Source organism: Meleagris gallopavo, chromosome 4 (genome assembly GCF_905368555.1).
Source record: "Meleagris gallopavo chromosome 4, MGAL_WU_HG_1.1, whole genome shotgun sequence".
Taxonomy (NCBI): Eukaryota; Metazoa; Chordata; class Aves; order Galliformes; family Phasianidae; genus Meleagris; species Meleagris gallopavo.
In genome coordinates, this window is record NC_139407.1 from 39654540 (window position 1) to 39675078 (window position 20539).

General features: G+C 39.1%; 1 protein-coding gene across 2 annotated transcripts in view; it reads right to left on the reverse strand.

Annotated features, from left to right (window-relative positions):
* Nucleotides 1–20539, reverse strand: part of TSPAN5 (tetraspanin 5) — an 82515-nt gene that overhangs the window by 51754 nt on the left and 10222 nt on the right. The window contains exon 1 of one of the 2 annotated variants that reach the window (XM_085222945.1): nt 6704–6766. The exons of the other annotated variant lie outside the window; for it this stretch is intronic. Coding sequence (XP_085079071.1) covers nt 6704–6751 — 48 coding nt within the window. The 5' untranslated portion in view covers nt 6752–6766. Of the gene's footprint in view, nt 1–6703; nt 6767–20539 lie in introns of those variants that run through there. 2 annotated transcript variants of the gene reach the window in all.

Here is a 20539-nt window from a genome sequence, read left to right on the forward strand (position 1 = left end):
GAACAGCTGGCTGAACTCTACAGAAGCAGGATCACATACAACACAAAAAAATGAAACAATTCTTTACCTACACCTGTGTGTAGTTTTCACTACAAAGCCCTCAGGAGCAGATCAAGATAACAGCGCTACTGAGAAAGAACAACTCCAACAGAGTTTTATTTGGTAAAGCCAGGCCTTTACTGCAAGTTTACATTTCTTTTTTGTGCGTGTGTGTGGTTTGTTTTCTTCTCAAAAACATGGCTTTGGGAGACTTGCTAGAATTTCCCATAGTCATTAGGTCAGCTACACCATGATTAAATGCAGTAGGATGTCCCTCTTGCCAAGTGCTTACAAAAGTGGTAAGAATCTCACAACCTGCGTTTATTCCCATTTTTATAAATTTGCCAGAATTTTTAATACAATGGTTGGCAATTAAATATGATGGCTAGATAGAAGTCAAATTATCTTAATTAAAAATCAAATAAACTTTTGGTTGAGCACAATACTTGAATTATTAACATATGTTAGAGACTGATGACAAATCCCTCAAATATCAGCCGCATATAGAAAATTATCTATATGCCTTTAAACAAAGAGGTGCCATACAATGCACCAGATTATATAGAGCAGAAAAAAACAGTTACTTGATTCCACTGTACCCTTTAGGGAAGAATTTTTTAAAAATGTATACAGAGCCACTCATACGAATGAGTACTGGTGAGAATTATCTTCATGAGCCATCAGCTTCAGGTCTGAGGAATACACACACAGGGCTTAGTTTGTGTAGCCACATACATGATTAATGAGTGATGATGAGAGAATAATTTTAAAAGCAACATTCCATTCAGTTGAGAAGGAAAGACACCTCGTGCAGGAACAGCACCCAGCATGTTTTTGTTCTGCAGAAACAAAAGCAGATTATGAGTGTACAACCCAGGAACAAAATAGGAGCAACCTGGTGCTAAGCCTGTGCTGGGTGGGCAAGCAAGGCTCTCAAGCCACTTGGAGTGGTTTCCATCTAACACTAACTCAAAATGCTACGGTTTCTGTGACTGGCACCAGGTGGCACAAGACCATCCAGTGCTCAACACACCTTGCAGGCAGCAGTCTGCCGTGCCTTGATGTGAGAAACATGGAGCTGGGTTGCAATGGGAGTTTACTGAGTGGCTACAAGCCTTCAAGCTGTGGAGATGCATTCCTTCAAGACACTGAGTCACCTGGCCCCAAGAGACCCCTTACTCTCGTGACACTGAGCAGCATGGAAGAACCCAAGTGATCCGTATGCTATTAGGACATCTACTCTCTCAAGAGATGCTTCTAACAAATCTGCATTAATTCCTTCTCTCTGAACCTAAGTCAGCTTGTAATTTTTTTGCAATTCACTACTCCAAGAGTAAAGAGGAATACAGATTAGTGAAAGATTTTTTTCAAATCTCACCTAGCACCAGCATCTCCATGTTAGAATTCTTCAAAATCTAAAGGCAAAGTAATCAAGTAAGGTTTTATCACCAGACTACTGATATACTAAATGCTTGCAGCTTCATCAACAGGATTGTGGCTGGGAGCAGGTGAGGAGTGAAGTAATAACTGTATATCCAATACACCCAGCATTACATCTTAACTCACAAAACAGAAATTTAATATACTTTCAGCTCTGTAATATAAAGAGCTAAGATAACTCCAGTTGTGAGAGCTGCCCGAAATAAAGCCACAAACCAAAAACTCCATAGACAAAATTATCTGCAAGCAGACATACTATTTTTCAAACACCTTTGCTATTAATGCTAACTTTCCCCACGTTCATTCCTTTCAGAGAATGCATCCTTTCCAAGAGACTTGATGTAACTTCCCCTTTTGCTCTCAACTGAAATAAAACTGATAGCAGTACACAGCACTCAGCAACACTCATCTCTGGCTAAGGTTTAATGTGCAACATAAAACCATTTAGAAAGCCTCTCAATTAATGAGCAATCAGCAGTGCCAATTGGATGAATTCAGGTTTTTCAGATCACATACCTCATAGGCTTCATTCTCAGGTACAATTACACTGACATACCACGAAGCAAAGCCTCAGGAACAGAAATTGTTTTGGGAGGAGGGGAATTGAAGAAAACCTATTCCACTACCTGCAATTTCCCTTCAACTCTGTAGCTGGTACAAAAAAAAAAAAACACATCAGCCTGCAACCTGTAATTCATTCTTGAGGTCGCCTTTTACTTGTACCTTGCATTAGATTTCTCAGTTTCAAATGCAGTAATTTCTGCACCATTTAGCTGTTTTCCTACCTCTTCATCATACTGCCTCCTACAAAAGGACTTTCTTTTCAAAGTACATCCTTATAGATCATGTACGCTGCATAAATACCCATTACAGTGCAACAAGGACCATTAAACCAATAGCACATCTCCCTTACACAGTGAACAAAGCAAGGAGTTATAGTCTAACTCCTCATATCACCATACTGCAAGTACTTCAGATAGCCAGCTTTCCAAAATGAAGTATTTCACAAACACATTGTCACTATCAGGCAACTTTCCTCCAAGAAATCAGTTGATAAAGTTATGTTGGATAACTAAAATTACTGAATTTATCATTTTAGTAAGGCTTGTTTCTCTCCAGTGTTAGGCAACCCTGCTGTATGATTTTTAAGCAAAAACATTCATGCATCTATTACATGCTTTAAAAAGCTCAGTCTTCAGTGCTGATACACGCACTCCAGTTTGATCAATAAGGACTGGAGCACAGCAACATTTCCAATGCTTGAATAAAATCATTTCCAGTAAATGACTGTTGGAAAACATTACTGCAGAAACAAATCCATTGTTAGAAAAGGTTATTTATCACTGCTTACTACAGAAGTATTTTGATCAACGCTTCTTTGTTGATTTTCAAATCACTGTGCTTCCCTACAGATTACTCAAAGAGGGTAGAAAACAATTTCTTTGAAACAGAACCTACGGACAGAACCTGAATCTCAGCTTTTGCAAAGGATTTAAAGGCATTCACCTAAATTTAATATTATGCTGTCATGTGAAGCAGGCTTCACTAATCTCCCACTATAAAGCAACTCGTAGCAGACTCAGAACTACAGCCTCTGAGAGCAAACATGGTAAGGACTCACTCCACTTAATTAAAGAAACCTATGCCCTACAAAAGCAGGAATAGCAGCCTTCTCACATGCAGGTAGCTCTGCTGCTCTTGTGTCAGAAAAATGAAGTTTCACTACATCACTTCCCAGCCGCGGTGCTTCTTGAGGTCTGCCAAAAACGTGAGCAGCTGAGTGGTTTGCAAGAGTGACTGAAGAGCTTTGGAGGTAAAAGTACACCTAACGAGATCTGTGTGAACTCAAACCTGAAGATGGTGGATGAACTAGCAAGAAAACCTTTGCAACAACAACAAAATCCACCTGCTTCTTCAAGAACACAGGGTTGCGTGTCACGGAACATCCTTGCGGGATAAGTCCGTTGTTGAGGACAGGGTAGGAACACAGCATGCAAGGCTGATCAAGGAAGCACTGAAAGGGAGCAATTCATAAATCAGCCACCATCCTATGCTCGAAGTACAGACAGAAGAGAAAGCTTATATACCATCATCAACAGGTTTGGGTGTCACCATCCTATTCAAAGAGCTAATAAAAGTGAGTTGTGTACCAGGTATACAGAATCTCTCTTAGCAACATTCATGCATTTATTTTCCATGCTACAAACTTTATCAGAACAGGCAACAAGGTGAAAACGTCGCTGTTACTGACGAGCCGCCGTTAACCTCATAAGTCACCACACTGCTACACTTAGTTGTCAAGAACTGTCCCTCCTGAACATTGCATGAATGCACCTACATCTCCGAGCCCATCTCCTATTTGCTTCTCTCAGGGTATGTGATCTCACATCTTTTGTAAGAATACAGGGTAGGCTATTCTCTACTGCTATATCATTTTTTTTTCTATTAAAAAACTATAATTCATCATGAATACGTGTGTCAATAATGCCATCTACACTTCAGTAAATTCCATGCACCACTTCCCAGTAATGGTGCTAAATACAAACAGGGCAGGAAGGTGTTTCCTATTTCTGTGTCAGTCTCCCCATTCAGTATATACGCGCTGGTCACTGTGCATATGTGCACTGCGCAAAGCAAAAGAAGGATCAAGTTAGTAATGGAATCCAAAAAAAAAAAAAAAAACCAACCCAAAATTTCGTGTCAAAATAACCCAAACCACATATGGTGCCCTGCAGGTCACTCACTCAACTCCCCCTTTTTTTTTCCTAGGATCCAATGTAAAAATGCAGGTCACATCCGACAAAGCTCAAAGCAGGTTGCAAAACAATGCTGAAGTGCAGAGGTTTACATGGTATGAAGAACTGCTGATCTACTAAGATGAAGCAGACAACAAAATGAAAGCTCAGTGTATAATTACACTAATACATGGCAATTTACTTGAGAGGAAGAAGGATTAAGTAGTTCTGCAGCAAGCAACTTGTATTAAATGGAGGAGAAAAAAAAATTGAGGATGAGCAGGAACTACAGTTTAGGTAGATGAAAGGTAAATGAAGCAAAGTAGATTTAATACTCACATTAAAAACCACAGTCTTCTATAGACTTGTCAAATATCCATCAATTATCACATCTGCATGCAAAAGCAGCTTTCTGAAATTTTTAGCATTTCAAATTCATTGCACCATTGCATTTAGCTTGCAAGCAGAAACCCCTGACAACAATACAGAGCAGTGCTGCTATGTTTCTCCATGATTGGTCCTGATACTCCTTCCAAAGGTTACATATGGGCACACACCGGTGCCCTTTCTGCTCAGGACTTAATCTGTGGTTACGTAAATAATTTTTCACCAGCAGTAGATCTTAAGCCTCAGATCTTCCCTCATTGCTCATTCTTGCTCCACCCTGAGACACAGGCTGTTTCTTCCTCAAAGCACTAGCACATCTCTAACTATTCTCTAAACTGGAACTGTGAATTATCTTTTCTTCTTGTTGTTTTTTAAGGAAATTGAAGACATATAAGAAAAAAAAAAAAAAAAGGCTTTAAGTATCTGTTTGCAGCCTATATAATTTTACCATTTCAGCTTAGAGGGCTGTCAAACATTTATGTCAGTACAATTAACAGTGTCTCCTGCCAGCAGATGCTGGATGAGCACAGCAAAGACAGGGATAAGAATTTCTACCAGATCTACCACCAAGACAGCCAGTCACTTCTTATTACACCCAGCTGATACTATAATTATTCTAGAAGTAAAAGAGGCTCCTCAAAACAGCCTAAGAATCATTAAAAGGGGCAGGATTTTCTGTTTTACTCTTCAAGGAGTTACAGACTCTAATTCAGGGATTGCCTGGAAGCACCACAAAACACAGTATTACTGCATGGAGATTAGCAACTAAAGAGCTGTAATAACCAAGTATTTCAAAATAAAGCACCAGGCATCATTCACACCTCATTGCTTTCTTGCATATCTCTTCTAAAGGGACTAGAATATACTTGACGATGATCCAGATGCACACACAGCACTTAGTGTAACTAAAGTTTTGATGAACAGACCACAGTCATCAGTGGTGAGAAAAACAGAGTCAGCACACTTAGGAAGAGTCCTTCTTTCCTGCTTCTCATATCACCACAATGTCTATGCCAAAGGGAATCCCAGCATGGAAGGTAATCTCTAGCATACACTGCCACATCCAATTCACTTCATGCTATTAGAACCCACTAACACCACCAGCTGCTACAACACCCTTTCTCACATTTCCAAGAGTACAGCTCACTTCTCCACACTCCCTAGGAATACAGGACATGAATACAGCTCACAGAAACAGCCCGCAGAAGTTAAGTTTGCTTTCCCTTATAAAGCCGCAGTAAGTAACAAAGGGAATGGGAAGCAAACAGAAAACATGCTGTGATAATACCACCAGAGTGGAATGACATTTGGACTGGATCTGTTCCTTTCTACCCAGAGATGTAGCGCAGATCTTCTAAGTGGAATTTCTTTAAAATAGGAAAAAAAAAAAAAAATATAGTATTTGAATAGTTTCCTACACTCACATTATTGAATGCATGATGAAAAGCATACTGAAACTAGATTCAGTTGTAATTTTTATGTAAGTGTGAAGTATCCTATAGCTGCATCAGAGCTGCTCTGTTTTAGACAGCACTGTGGAACAGCTAAAATGAAGAACATACAAAGCAACAACTCCTTGCAAGTTTGGTTTTCATTGGAAGAATTGATTCAAATAACAATAACCAGATGCTCTGGTCACGTAATGAACTCTTAAGACTTTTCCATGCATATTTTCTACTGCGGTACAGATCCCATCTTAATTGCCACATTTGGTTGTTCCACAGAAGAGTGCTTGTGCTCTGTATTCACGTACACAATCAAACACCACTTTACACAAGCACTTCAAATAGACTGAACTACGAAACATTCAAACTTGCATAAAAATGCTCCGAGTGTGAATGTGCACTGTATGCACTATTAATAAAAGAAAACACACACCACACAAATGAAACCAATAAATAAGGTACTGAAGATCCAACAGATGGGAAATTGTAATAAATAGACAAAAGTTACAACATCATTTGTTACAGTCATCCACAACCTCCTTTCCAACTGCTCTGGAAAGTGGCAGGAAGACAATGGAAGCAAGCACTGAGTTTGGGCAAGAGGGGGCATTAACCATTTGGAAAGAAATCAGCTTGCAACAATGTTAACGAATGTACCTTCTGAACAGAGCCTGCTTGTACATGTGGCATGCTGCAGTTTGCCATGGTCGCTGTTCAAAGGTTTTAGCTTATCTTGGAATAAGAAGGAAGATCCTCCCTGCCACATGCTTGATTGGCCTCACCATTTAGTCAGTGCACCCGTGGGTAGTCAAAGCATTGAGTTCTTGCCAATACTCTCCTACAGTCATTGGGAAACAGAAAACTCATCAGCATCTTCTCACGACTGGTTTGTTCATTCACGTGTTGAATATTTACTATGCAAAGGGACAATTCAGTAAAATTTAGAAATGTGCTAAGAGTGCCAAGTGAAATACAGAAGTGCTAAAAGTGCCAAGTGAAATACAGAAGTGTCAGAATGCCACCAGGTCACACGCAATCATCGATGCATGTCACACAACCTTCTAAGAGTAACCTTTCAAACAGCTGTGACTATCTGCTCAGAGCAAGGCTGAAAGCTCTGTGGTTCACCATTTTCTTGCTCTGCACAAGTGCAATGATCAGTAACAAATGAGGCAACAGCTACCGAAAAGCAATTCCCCCTCTTGGCAGAACTTGGAAGAGCTCTCTTCAACCTCCTGCAGCAGCCTGGCATCACAGACTGGTGGCTTCATGGTCTTGTGGTCTAGCAGGCCTTGTCACAGCCAGGTGGATGTGGCTCTACACTGGAATGCACTAAAGCTGGCTCTTTGCTCAGCCACCCTGCTTCATCCTGCCTTTACCTCCAGTTCTTGCACTGAAGGCACAGTCTCAATACTCACCCTGGTTATTTCAGAACTTTACAGTTTTATTTTAAAGTCTTCCACAAGATTTTTGAAGCCTCATATATACCTTCAGTGCAGTTTATTATCAAAAGGTACTGAGACTTTTGAAAGATATAATCCTTGGGGGAAGACAGTAAGTGTGCATTATATCCACATTACTGGCAAATACAGTTAAAGAATTAGCTCAGCTGAATTACAAATCCAAAAGCAATAACATCAACACAAGCTCCATTCCCTACCACATCCCCTTATTTAGCTCACCTTTCCAGAAGGCTCATGATAATACACTGCTATTAGCAACCTAACCTTCCCTGAGGACAGGGGCTGAATAAAATCCTGCAAAATAAAAGCTCTGGCAGGGAATCATGGAGTTACACAGACTTATCTCCTCACTGAACCATTCCCTTTTCTAGGCACTGTGGATTGAGAGAAAAGGAAAAAGATCAGAAGGATAGTATTAAAGCCTGAAACAACAGCAAGAAATAAATGAAATACCAAAACATAAAGGTGCAAATAATTCACCCACAGCGAGCCATAGCAACCAAAGTGACACTCTGCCTGCAGCTCACAATTCAGGTATCTGTGAGGGATGTCATTGAGAGACTGTCATCACATGCTACACACACTCAACTTCTTCAAGCAGTTCAGAATGAACAGATGAAGTTACAAATTACAAAAGATAAAGCTTTATACAACATGCACCATGGATCAGAGGTCCCTCCATGAGAGCTTTTGAAGCTACAGTGCAAAAAGAAATTGCACTGTACTTTCAAATCCAAGAACTCACCTCCTCTGTCACACATTACCAAAAGCTCACAGATACTAAGCAAATTGAAGGAGAAAGGAATGCGTCTTTTCAAACTCAGCTTCACTCCTCCCACCCATTCTCATTAGTTGATCATTCAGTTCAACCAGGATTACCACCTCCAAATCACTCCTTCACTCTCGCTGCATCAACATTAGCATCGCAACAACTATGCCTATCCCTTTTAATGTGTCAATAACAAACACTGAGCTGAACAGAAACACCAACAAAGTGACAAATGGAAAATCATAGAATCATAGAATCACCAAGGTTGGAAAAGACCTCAAAGATCATCCAGTCCAACCGTTCACCTGTTACCGATAGCTCCCACTAAACCACTCCCTCAACACAACATCCAGGGACCCATAATAGCTTTTACTTTTTTTTTTTTGGTCACCCTCCCCCCGCCCTTTAGCGACTTCACTGACATGAATACCATTTCAAGAAGTTCACTCTCACCCCATATTCTGCATGGTAATAGCTCTGTATTGCTATTACCATTCCAAATATTCAAAATAAAATGCTGCTACAAATATATATCTACAAGTTGCTCAGTGTGGATGACAAACAAGTCACCATTACTAAAAAAAAACATCAGTTTCTTTTAGTATGCCTGGAACAGGAACATATATACTAGTTTCACTAGAGAAGCTATTACAGCACAGAAACATAGAAACCACTACCGAAGAAAATATAAATACATTAGGGTGCTGAACAGCCGAGTGAAAAGACACACCTTTGTGCCATTCTGCTCAATAAAGATGCTTTCAAAAACTCCAGCTTTTTCCCCTTTACAGCCTTTCACCAACAGAAGAACAATGCTTCCAGACAGGCAGCATTCTCCATACAATAACTGTTCTCTACTACACCAGGGCACTTGTTTCCTAGGAAACATGCAAAAAAAAAAAAAAAAAAAAAAAGACAAAAAGTATCTAGCGTGTTTAATATGCAAATAAACTGGGTCACACCAGCCATATTTCACTCAACAGAGCAAAGAATTCACAACTCATATTTTGGAGCACAGCATTAGTTTTCCAGTAACTGCTCAAAACTAACCAAGCTTTATTCTTCCATGAGCACCTCTGAAATATGCTGCTTTTAACAACTAGCAAGGAAGAGCTTCAGTGAGAAAATACATACTGTTTTGATGCCAAGAAAAAATACATTCTAATGCAAGTCTATTTGTACCAGATAGATATCTGCTAAGCCTACCAAACTCTGAGCAAAGCAAGTCACACCAAACCAAAGCCTGTTACTTCAGTCCAAAACTTAACAAATTACTAGGCAAGTTTTCATCTTGATTATCTATAGCCTGTAAGAGAGCTAGTCAGAGTAACTGTCTTCTTAACACGCAGACCAGGCCAAGCCTCACCACAGGAGGATGAGGAAACAGAACAGAGCAAATGACCCTTTTGAACAATTCTTTTCAGTATCCTGAAGTTGTTTCCCAGGTTTCCTTTAAAAATAGACACGGTCCAGCAAAAGGTGAGCAGGTCAGTCTTAGAAAAAACCCTGTGTCTATTCTTTCTTAAAAAGCCCTCAAAATCCCACTAGCTTCAAAAGAATTCTTGTTTTGGAGAAGAAAACCAAATGACAAACCACAAGATAATATTTTTAATAATTTGCTTTTTGTTATTACTCTTGGAATGACATTACAAGAATATGCCAAGTGAGAAGGAAAAGCATATTTATCTGTCATGAACGGCACCTGCAGTAGTACCCACAGGCAACATAGGAAGTACCACTAACCCAAATCAAGCGTAACAAAAATCAAAACCTCACAGTTAGCCTGCCTGACAGCATGGCAATCTCCTAGCACAATATTAAATGAACAAAGCATCCTGTGTTGTAGAAAGACCATGCCAGCAAGCCTAAAAACTGTCAGCTGGATCATATCAGTATCATTTTCCAGAATAATGAATTCTATACTACAACTACGCACTCCCTTTCTGACTCTGAGCTACTGCTGAAGAGTATCTTCAGCTCATATTAAACAGTGAGCTGTAACAGAAGTGCACTGGTCACAGCTGAGGGCAGAATGAATATTACCTGGAAAAGAAAGCTATTTATATTGCTTCTACAGCCTTTACAAATCTCAGTGTAACAGCAGGCAAGTACAGTCTACTGAGTACTTCAGGTACCGCTCCTGATTTTCTAGCCTGCAAAAGAGAACATCAAAGGCAGGTGCCCTCATGACCTCTCGACATCTGTTTTGTTAGCCACGGTATTAAGTAGGAAAAGGATGCAGACACACTGCTCAGTCCTCTTCCTCACCTTTAAGAGATAACACAAACAAAGCTATGTCAAAAGTTCAGGGAAATGTTATTTAATCAGCCAAGGGAGGACAGGAAGGAGCCTTATATAAAAGCCAATCTTCTGAACCCAAAAGAAAGTCCAGCAGAACTGGTACACGAAAACGCGTTCAAAGATGATACAATTTCAGTGACAAAAAAAGACATTAGCAGCATCAGCTGACAGAAATGGTACAATTCCTACAACTAAATTTACGAGTCCTTGGCAATCTTTTTGGGTGTCTCACAACACCTTATACTTTTTCCTCTCACAATACTGATTTGGGCTGATCATCATTAAGCAGAAATCTATATGCCTTTGTATCACCACAATCAGAAAGACAGTGCACACAGTATTTCTCATTCTCTCCAGGTGAAAGTTTACCGTTTAAAGAGGAAAAACAAAACATAACATAGCAAGTCTGTTAAAACAGCAACTCTCTAGATGAATAGCTAATAAAGAGCAACTTACTCAATCCAAGTGCTAGCTGGCAAGTTCACATCAGAGACCTGGCATGGTTGGGATGGTGTGGGGTTCCCAGGAAAGAGCTATCAAGACCTACAGAACTATCCTGCCACTGTTCCTCTGCAAGGATGCTGCACAGACACTCGCTCTCCCACTCATCCTGATGTACCTGGCATAGAGATACAGGATATCAGCGTGCAGGATTATTCATTCAGCACATGCAAATAATATTAAACTTACTGAAGAAAAAAAAGCACACACTTTTGTGTATGTATGTTTGCTTTCATGTAACAGCTTGCTTGCTCAATCTTGTCCTCTTGCCTCACCGGCAAGGTAGCTCACAGTAGCCCTATTAGCAAGATAAAAGGAGCAGCTGGAGAAGTCCCAGTCCTGCTACCTCTTCCCCAGAGCTTTAAAATCAATTATATTTTAAAAAAATTAACACATTTTAATGCAACACAAGTGTAGAGAGAAAAAGAGGGGGTGAGAGGGGAACAGAAGATGGTAGGGTTCTAAGCTTAGGTAAGTTTAATTTTTAGGCTTTCACAATGCAGAATATTAAGTATGACTAAATGAGATAGCATATGTATTCATTCAAGAGAGTTATCTGAGTTACTGGCATTTGTTCATTGCTTCCAGACTTGAAGAAATAGACACAAAGAAACCTCAGTAAAGCTTTATCCTAAACCATTTCAATCTATTTAGTGAATTACCCAAACCGAGCAAGAGTAATCAGCTCCTCCCCATCTAACCTTGCAACAGCATAATCCAACTCTGAGCAGTAGTTTCTGAATATTAATTGAAATCGCTGTAGGAAGTGAAAAATGCTGTAAAATTCATTTGTTAACAGTCAAAGATTCAAGAAGGTACTGTGAAAGAATTCCCCCCACACACGCTTCTTTAAAATTAACTAACTACACCCATGGGACTCTGGGTAAAAAGAAAAAAAAAAAGCAGCAGCAATTTTCCACTGTTCTTAGAAGACCGTTCACCTCAGTGTCAAGCTTTAAAAAGAGGACTTTTTGAGCCTCTGTGTCCGCCACCACACGTGAAAACTGAATAAAGAAATGTGAACATCGACCCTGCTTATTCTGCATACACCTGAGTATTGTATTGCATGTAGCCGCAGTAGGCATCAGTGAAGACGTTCCAGATAGCTAATATGCGAGAGGCGGAATGGAAACTGAGCCCAAGAAGCAGGACCACAATAGCAGGCAGTCTGGCAAGGCCACTGTTTCATTAAGCAGCAAGGAAGCAGTTAAAGCACTCAGCAGTTGACTCCAGAGGTATTTTGTTCAAAGACATTAAAATAAATCTGATTATGAAGGTAGTAATGGCATTTTGCTCTTGTTAAGTCAAACTAGTAGATATAATAGCAATTCCATGGCTGGACCTATAATTATTTCCAAATATTACGGCATACTTATACAACTTCCACAACTACGGTGATACTGTTAATGAAAAACTTTAAAACAATGAAAATTTTTCAAAGAGCACTTACATCATTCAGAAATCTGTGATTAGCATGCAACATGGGCTTCAGCATACCGCATTATCAGTGAGAAATTCCTATCAGCCTCTTTCAGTCCGTAGTTGTTTTCGATGATTGTCACAGCTTCTGATACTTTTGAAAGTTTTGCCTAATTCTTTTTCCTCTGAAAATTAGGACTCTGCACAAAGGCAGTGCCAGTGATTTCTAGGAAGGTTTTGTAAGTGCTTGAAGTCCACCCTTGTCCAGCTCAACCCTAAATAAGTCTTTATAATAAATAAAATTGATGGCTGTGCTGAGCTTCATTAAAGAAAAAGTTCTGAAAAAACATTGTCAAGTTATTCCCTTACTGTATCACTTACAATAAAGTACCCTAACATACAAGTATACTGAACCAAAGAACACCTAACTAAGTTTGAGACATACAGGAAAAAAAACATATCTAAAGAAAGCCACACTTGCTGCCAAAAACCCATATACACAGCTTAGTCAGGAAACCCACATAACCAACCTCATGGCATTCCACCTCCCATCACATACCCCCCTCTGCCCTGTAGGAGTTAGAGATGCTCCATATAAACAATGTAAGATACCAAGCTTTAAGAAAATACAGCCCTATCAGAGAAAAGACTCCACTCACTGCTGTGCCTTCAGTCACTGGCACACAACGGCAATGTAACGGTTCTGTTTTTAAAACTCTACATGACCTCATGGGAAGAGGGGAAAGAAATCGGGCCTGTATCTTCAGCATACATAAAAAGAACAAAAATAGTCTGTCTTTCCAGAAATTATGAAAAGGAAAAGGATTTGAGCTTCTGATGAAACCCACATTGATAATTCTTTTCTCTACAAACTGCTCGGACACTCAAGTACATAAACCATTTGGAGTGACTGGATTGCTGCACCTACTCAACCCAGCATTACGACAGTGACTGATGTAAACACAGAGGAAATCCTTGAGGAAAAAAAAGAAGGAAAGCCAAGTGAAGATGATGTAGAAGGCCTGATTTGCCATTGCAGTGTCAGCCAAGAGTGGCCATGGGAGACCTTTGTAGTTTAATTTATGCTCTCTGAGTTAGGCTCAGGAGCAGCAGCTGCTACAGCAGGCAGCAGAGAACACATGGCTATCAACAGAGCAGACAGGAGGGCAGTCCTTATGCCCACTACCCTGTGGAGAGAAGAAAGATAGCAGGAAAAGGTTTCCCCAGCAGGGACCCCTCAGTACAAAAACAGATTTTGGCTGGCAAGAGCAAAAGCTCTTCAGCATTCCTTGGAAGCAGGAAAACAGAATCAGGAAAAAAAAGAAAGAAAGAAATTTAACATCTTAAAGTATACCGCTTACGCTGGATATTATCAGCGCTAATAGGAACCATATATTCCAGCAACTACACCTTTGGAATTATATCTAATCTCAACCATTAAATCTAACTTGCAAAGGTTAGTTTGTTTCCCATTCAACATAATCTATCACATTGCAGAGCAGGGTATGATGCAAAACAGTTACACATCAAGCTCCAAAAGTGGAGAGGAAATCAAAAAGAAAAAAGAAAACCTCACACTCAAAAAAAACCTTAAAAACAAAAACCAACCACCAAACCCTGCCAGCTAAACTAAATAACATGCCTTTAAATGATAAGCTTTGAAGTGTTTTGTTCTATTGTCCAAGTTTTCATTGAAGTACTTCTAAAACAGATCCCATGCAGCAAATAAAAAAAGACGTCAGCTTGAACAGCTTCTAAACTGTTTACTCGGGTCTATACTTCCTAGCAAAGGTTTCCTACAGGAACAGGAATTCAGATTAAAATGTTATTTACCTGGAAATTCAGTTCCTGCTGGGATCAGACTGTGGACCTGGGAACAAGAACTTTCAAAGGCATTCAGAAACACTTTTTTCTCAGTGAAACAGAAAGTCTCAACACTCTGTAAGCTTGGTTTTGTTTTGTTTTGTTTTTTCCCCCCAAGGCTACTAAACTAGCTTAAATCTGAAATGCATCTTCCACCTCTGCAGTCAGCTCACTTTAAAGGAACTATTTTTTTTTCTAAAAGCATACACCATCAGATAATCTAGTGCTTGCCTCCTCTTTGTTCAGCCAGATAGAAGTAATCATCTATGCCACTTCTGTTCTTCCTCCCCTCCCACAAATATTGTGCAAGCAAACAAAAAAAGTGTAACTTACATCAGATGTCAAATGCTGTGGTATAACATAAGATGTCTTCTACAAATTTGTCTTGATTAAAGAATACACTTGTGCTACAATACAACCTGGTGGGCCTTGGGATGTCATACCTATACAACACCAATGAGTTCACTGTTCGCCAAATTGCCTCATGCAACACCTCAATATCATGCCCTCCATGACACCAGTCTCTACTTCGGAGACAGCGTAGACATCACTTCCCAAAATCCACAAGTATGTTTACATACCTCCTCAGGACCCAGACAAAGCACAAGCTTTCCACCTTGCTCAGAACCCCTACACCACTATCAGGCAGCAAAGATGCTGGTTCAGGACTCCCTGTTTGCTAAATAATGACAACTATCACAACAACAGAGAAGAAAGGCAAGCTTCAAGCATAAATAGAGCTATGTTCCTTTTACCCAAGAAGATATATTTAAACAAAAATTGCTTCTGTCTAAAGCTTCTGCTTCAGAAAGGTAGACTTAAATCAGAGCATAATGGATTATAACGTGCGGGTTTAAATGAGACATTAAGAACAGGCAAGTTTGAAACAGTGCTGAATAAAGGAAATTTGTACTACATAAACAAAACTGCAACACAGATGCTTACAAATCTGTGAAACAGCCAAAGTGCTTAACTAAACTGACTGCCAACTATGTATTAGTTTTTCTTCCAAAAACATTGGATAGATGATATGGCTGAGCTTTCACATACTAATAATAGAGAGTCTTCAAAATAATTATGAAAGAAGGAAATAATCTGGTGCCCACCTAAGAATATCTTTGGATTCATTTGTCTATCACAAAGTTCTCATCTCTCACCATGCAATTTTATTGTTTAATAAGTATCCACCATAACTGGTGGCAGAATAAAATAATTTTGGTGGTGTAGGCTTGCTTGTTTCTTCCCTTTGGTGGGCAAGGCAACAAGTGGATGAAAAAGGACAGAAGTGCTGGTAACTACAAACCTACATTAAAAACTACTAACAGAAAAACTGTTTATTACCAAGGCATAAGAGCAGATACTGCATATATTGCTGTTAAAATACCCTGGGCTGAAAATGGTTAATTCATAACAACTGGAGGAGCTGTGTAAAGATCCAACTAGGTCACCATCTGCGGACTTTGAACTCTTCTTCCCAGCAGCAAGCTTTTTCAGCTGTGACATCCAGCTGCACTTTTCTTGGACTGGCACACTTACTTGGCTTTATACGCCTCCAACATTTGTAATTCAACCATCGGAACTACTGAAAAGGAAAGCATCCAACATGCTTTTCTCAGTGGTATTGTATGGAAAAGTCAGGGCTGAGAGAAAAGGTGTTTCAAGTCACATTTTTTCAGATGCAAGACTTTCACTGCAGTTTCAAAAAGGGTAGGTCGATATATTCATCAAAGTTAATAGACTATAATCCACAGAATGCTCTATTACATGCTTGTTGGTGTTCCAACTCTCCCTAAAATAAGCCAAGCCCAACAGAAAAAAGGCACAACTAATAACTGGATATCAAGTATTTCATAAAGTTAGAGATTTAAGGGGCAACTGGAAAAATTCACAAATTAAAATCAATCTAGAGATACCAAATACAAATATCCTAACTCTGGCTATGAAAGGCTGAGGAGTCAGAGCATATTCTCTGAGTTTTATCACTACCTGTCTGCCTTGTCCTAACACTTCTCACCAGGTATCTGCCACTGGCCACTCTTCAAAGCTCTTCTTAGTTCATTTCTTTATCGGGAAATGCTTGAAGCTAACTTTTAGTAGTAGAGTAAAGGGAGGCAAGAAGGGAAGCTTGATCAGGGCACCTCACAGCAGATCATCCAAAAAAGCTTCAAAACAACTGTTCTGTTCAGCCTTGTGCAAGTTTTCATTCTCTAATCTCATCAAAATTCACAAATTTTCTTTTTATTTTAAATGCAAAATGCCTTTTCTTGAAGGCAAGACATTGATTAATAATTATATCTCAATTTAAATGAATGTATAATTTTTTTAATATAGTCTTATTAAAGTAGCGTAATTTTGACAATGTCAAAGCCATCTTTTATTAAGCACACAAAATGACTCCCAATACTCACTTTGAAACTTCAGCTCTTACTTCTTTTTCTTCTGGTTTCTTTACCAACGATGATAAACTGTTACGAACAGTTCACAAACAACACTTTCATAACCCCACCCTGTTCTCATTCTGAACACTGAGAATTCATTTTGAAATTTCATAACAGTTTACAGAGACCAACTGTGAAGTCTGAACTGCTGGCATTATCTCAGGCTGAGCCAGAAAGAGGAATTCATATTAGACACTTACACATTCACCCCAAAGCTCAAGAAAGTAAGAAAAGAGTGGAACTTCACCAGCCTTCAGTGAAGTACACTGGAAATGCCATTCCAGGCACACTCACAGTGTGTTATACCAGGCACCCTTAACTGTATTAATAATTTAGTTTCCAGATCAATATCTTCTTCAGATTTCAACACACCTTTCACCACTGAGGCTTTCCTAACTCAGTCTGGGATTGGTCTAAGGTGTTACTGATAAATTCAGATTTCAGAGTTAAAGATCTTGAGAACAACAGGGGAAGACAACATACCCACAGACTTAATAGCTAATTAAGATGAGATATTTTCAAGGGACAACATGTTTATAAAGGAGTGTGGTGACAGGACAAGGACCGGTAATTTTAAAATAAAAGAAGGTAGATTCAGGTTAGACATCAGGAAGAAATTCTTCCCTTCAAGAGCAGCGAGACAGAGAAGCTGTGGATGCCCCATCTCTGAAGGCATTCAAGGCCTTTAAGGTGATCTTTAAGGACTTTTCTGACACAAATTGTTCTGTGATTCTATGATTGTTCAATGCTTTTTTAGATGTTGGTCTACCCATAGAAATTATCAATTATGTCAAATATTCATTGCAGGGTCAGCGTTTGACATAAACAGTACTTGCACAAAGCCACACAGCTTTTATTCAAGGCAGTTAAACCAGTTAGTGGTTTCAGCAGCAAAATGGTTTAGCAGCTCCCAGAGATCCCATCCTCACTCTGACCGGTGCATTTTCTCCCATCTCACTCTTCACTAGCCCCTCAGCTGCTTTATGAAGCTGCATCTTACATTGAACACAGCATGTTTAAGCTGGCAGATACACTGTCCTAACAGCCCTTTTTGTCTAAAATGTAAGACCTCCAAATTGCCTTCGCATCGGACAGAATTTCAAATGAAAAATATTTCAAAAGTTTTCTTTTCGCTACATCTTTCTTATCATTCAGTACACGGTCTATAAATATTTAAATACCTATAACACTTTAATTTGTCAACATGCAAAGTTAACAGAATCAAGACCATACAACTGATCTTCACAGAAACATTTTTTCAATTCCTTATTATTAAAAATTCTCTTCAGCTTGTTTTATAGAGTTGTTGGTGCAGTGAGATAGTGTTTCTTCATACTCTAGAGAGAGAAAAGCCGGATTCTTTCCCTTAGGAAGCTCCCTTGCACAGAACTTGATCAAAAGGCAAGGCTCAGCACCTCTCCAAAACCTTGAAGCAATTTTTGGATCTGTAGGTTAATGGTACGTTTGAAGATGTCTGACACCAGTAGATTAAGGATTCAATGCAGCAGCCCAAATAATTTCTTGATCTCTCTTGGTGGACCAGTTTAAAAGGAGGGAATGTTAATCTTGCCTTTATTTTGTGTTTTGTTTTATATGTAGATACACACACACACACTCAATAAGAATCAGATTTATACTTCTTTAAAGCTTTCCTTAAAAGCAAAAAGAAAGGCTGGTTTTCCTGTCCTGTTGCTGTTTTGTGTTTGGGTTTGCTTTTTTTTTAGTAGTATTGCAACTATTGCTATTAGTAAACACTATTACTATCTACACATACCGTGTTACCACAAACTACAGGACAATCCAATAGCAGAAGTCAAAAGCAGTATTCATCAAGTCCTGCTTTTAGACAGACTCTTTTTCCATTTTCTCTATCAATCACCTAAATATGACCAAAACTACTCTGAGAAGTTCAGCTTCCATTCAGCTATAAACTGGTTTTCAGGTTTGATTTATATATATAGCGACTTTTATGCTTTGTTTACAGAAATTCTTTTATTTGCCACGTTAGCTTACTCAAACACCATTAGCAGCAATGGAATGTATTTCATGCAGAAGCCATTATCTTTAGCCTAAGATGTTGTTAAAGTTCAGAAGCCATTAATAAAACATGGTGATTTCTTACATGGCTAATGGTAGACCACATAAGTAGTGGTACTTAACAGATGGGCATTAGTAGCTCCGTTGGACACAGCTTTACATGAATTTGCTGCTATTACATACACGTCTGACAAAAGCCCAATTCAGTACTCAATACTGTACTAGTTTAAAAAAAAAAAAAAAAACAGTCGTGGCCAAGTTGCTGTCCAGACCAGTGGGAAGGAACATATCCTGCAGAAAACATTGTTAAGTGATAGCTCGGAGTACGTAAAGCTATTTCATACAAGCACATAACTTCAAAACTAGAGAACATAGAACAGCTATGTTCTCTCAGCACTACAGGTGTTAGGTTCACATGTAGCAGCTCTTGTTATCAAGGAGAAGTTTTCATTTAAAAGATCAGGATGGTCAGATGGATACTTACTCTAAGACATAAACCAGCAGAAACGCCTGTCAGGCTCCCCTGTTTGTGACAGAGTTTGTTGGTTAAACTAACTTGTTACCTGTTTGGTCTGCTCTTTACTTAAGCACAGCAAAGTAAGAGATTCAGCTCTTTCCAAAGTTTGTTCCATGTTTTCTTTGGAGGACCTCTTGCAGCTTTCCTCTCACCTCCTTCTTTAATATTTCTTTTTTTTTTTTTTTTTTTTTTAAATAAAAAAAAAGGACAAAAACAAAAAAAACACCACTGCTTGAAAACCAAGGGTCTAATTATGCAGTTGCCACCAAGTGATTCCTATTGAAGTCCACAGGAGCTGCTCTTATGCAGACGACAAGGCCCCAAGTATTTACAGTGCTGAAAGCCTTTGTGTTCTACACCCTAAGTGGATGAAAGCAAGCTACACAGGAAGCTCATTCAAAATTAATACCATATCAGGAAGTGGATGAGGGAAAGGGAAGGCACTAGGTAATTGATCCACTGTTTGTTTTCTGTGAATTCTGAAATGTCTTTACGTACATATTTATTTTGGTTTGTCTTTTCATGTTTGGTTATTTTAGTTTTGCTCCAAGATAGAGAATTTTTAAACTAGGATAAAGTCCTATTAGCAAAACAGAGTGAAACAGTGAGAGAGAGCTCCTTAAGTGGCACTGTGATACCAGTAAATGCAGAAAAACAACTATTCTGAAGGCAGCACGGAGGTGGAATAATAGGTTTCATTCAGGCAGAATTTGACTACCTTACAACTTCTACAAGATTACATTCTCCAAAGTTAAATACCTCCCGTGTTATGAGCAAGACATAGAAAGTTCTGCACTTCTGCTCATCCAGCGAGAAGTTACAAGTCTCTTTTCTCCCCATCACTTATGCAAAAGTTCAGTTCCACCCCACAATGGAGACAAAGTCCAGCCCTTCAGCCTATAAGCACCTTAGAACTCCCTAAACTGAGAGTCTAAACGTACTCACACCAAAATTTGACACCACAACTGCAATATTGTTCTACCCTGCTCTATAAATGTAGTCTGCAGGCATTTTAAGAACAGGGTACGCAGGCAGATTGGTACAAAGTGGCCTTTTAGAGAAAATGAAAATCTGACCCTTATACACTAAGATCTAAATAAATAGCAGATCTCACTGAAGCTGACAGCTCCATATAGGTACAAGAAAGTATCTACACAAATTCTCAAAATATTTTGGACTTACTTA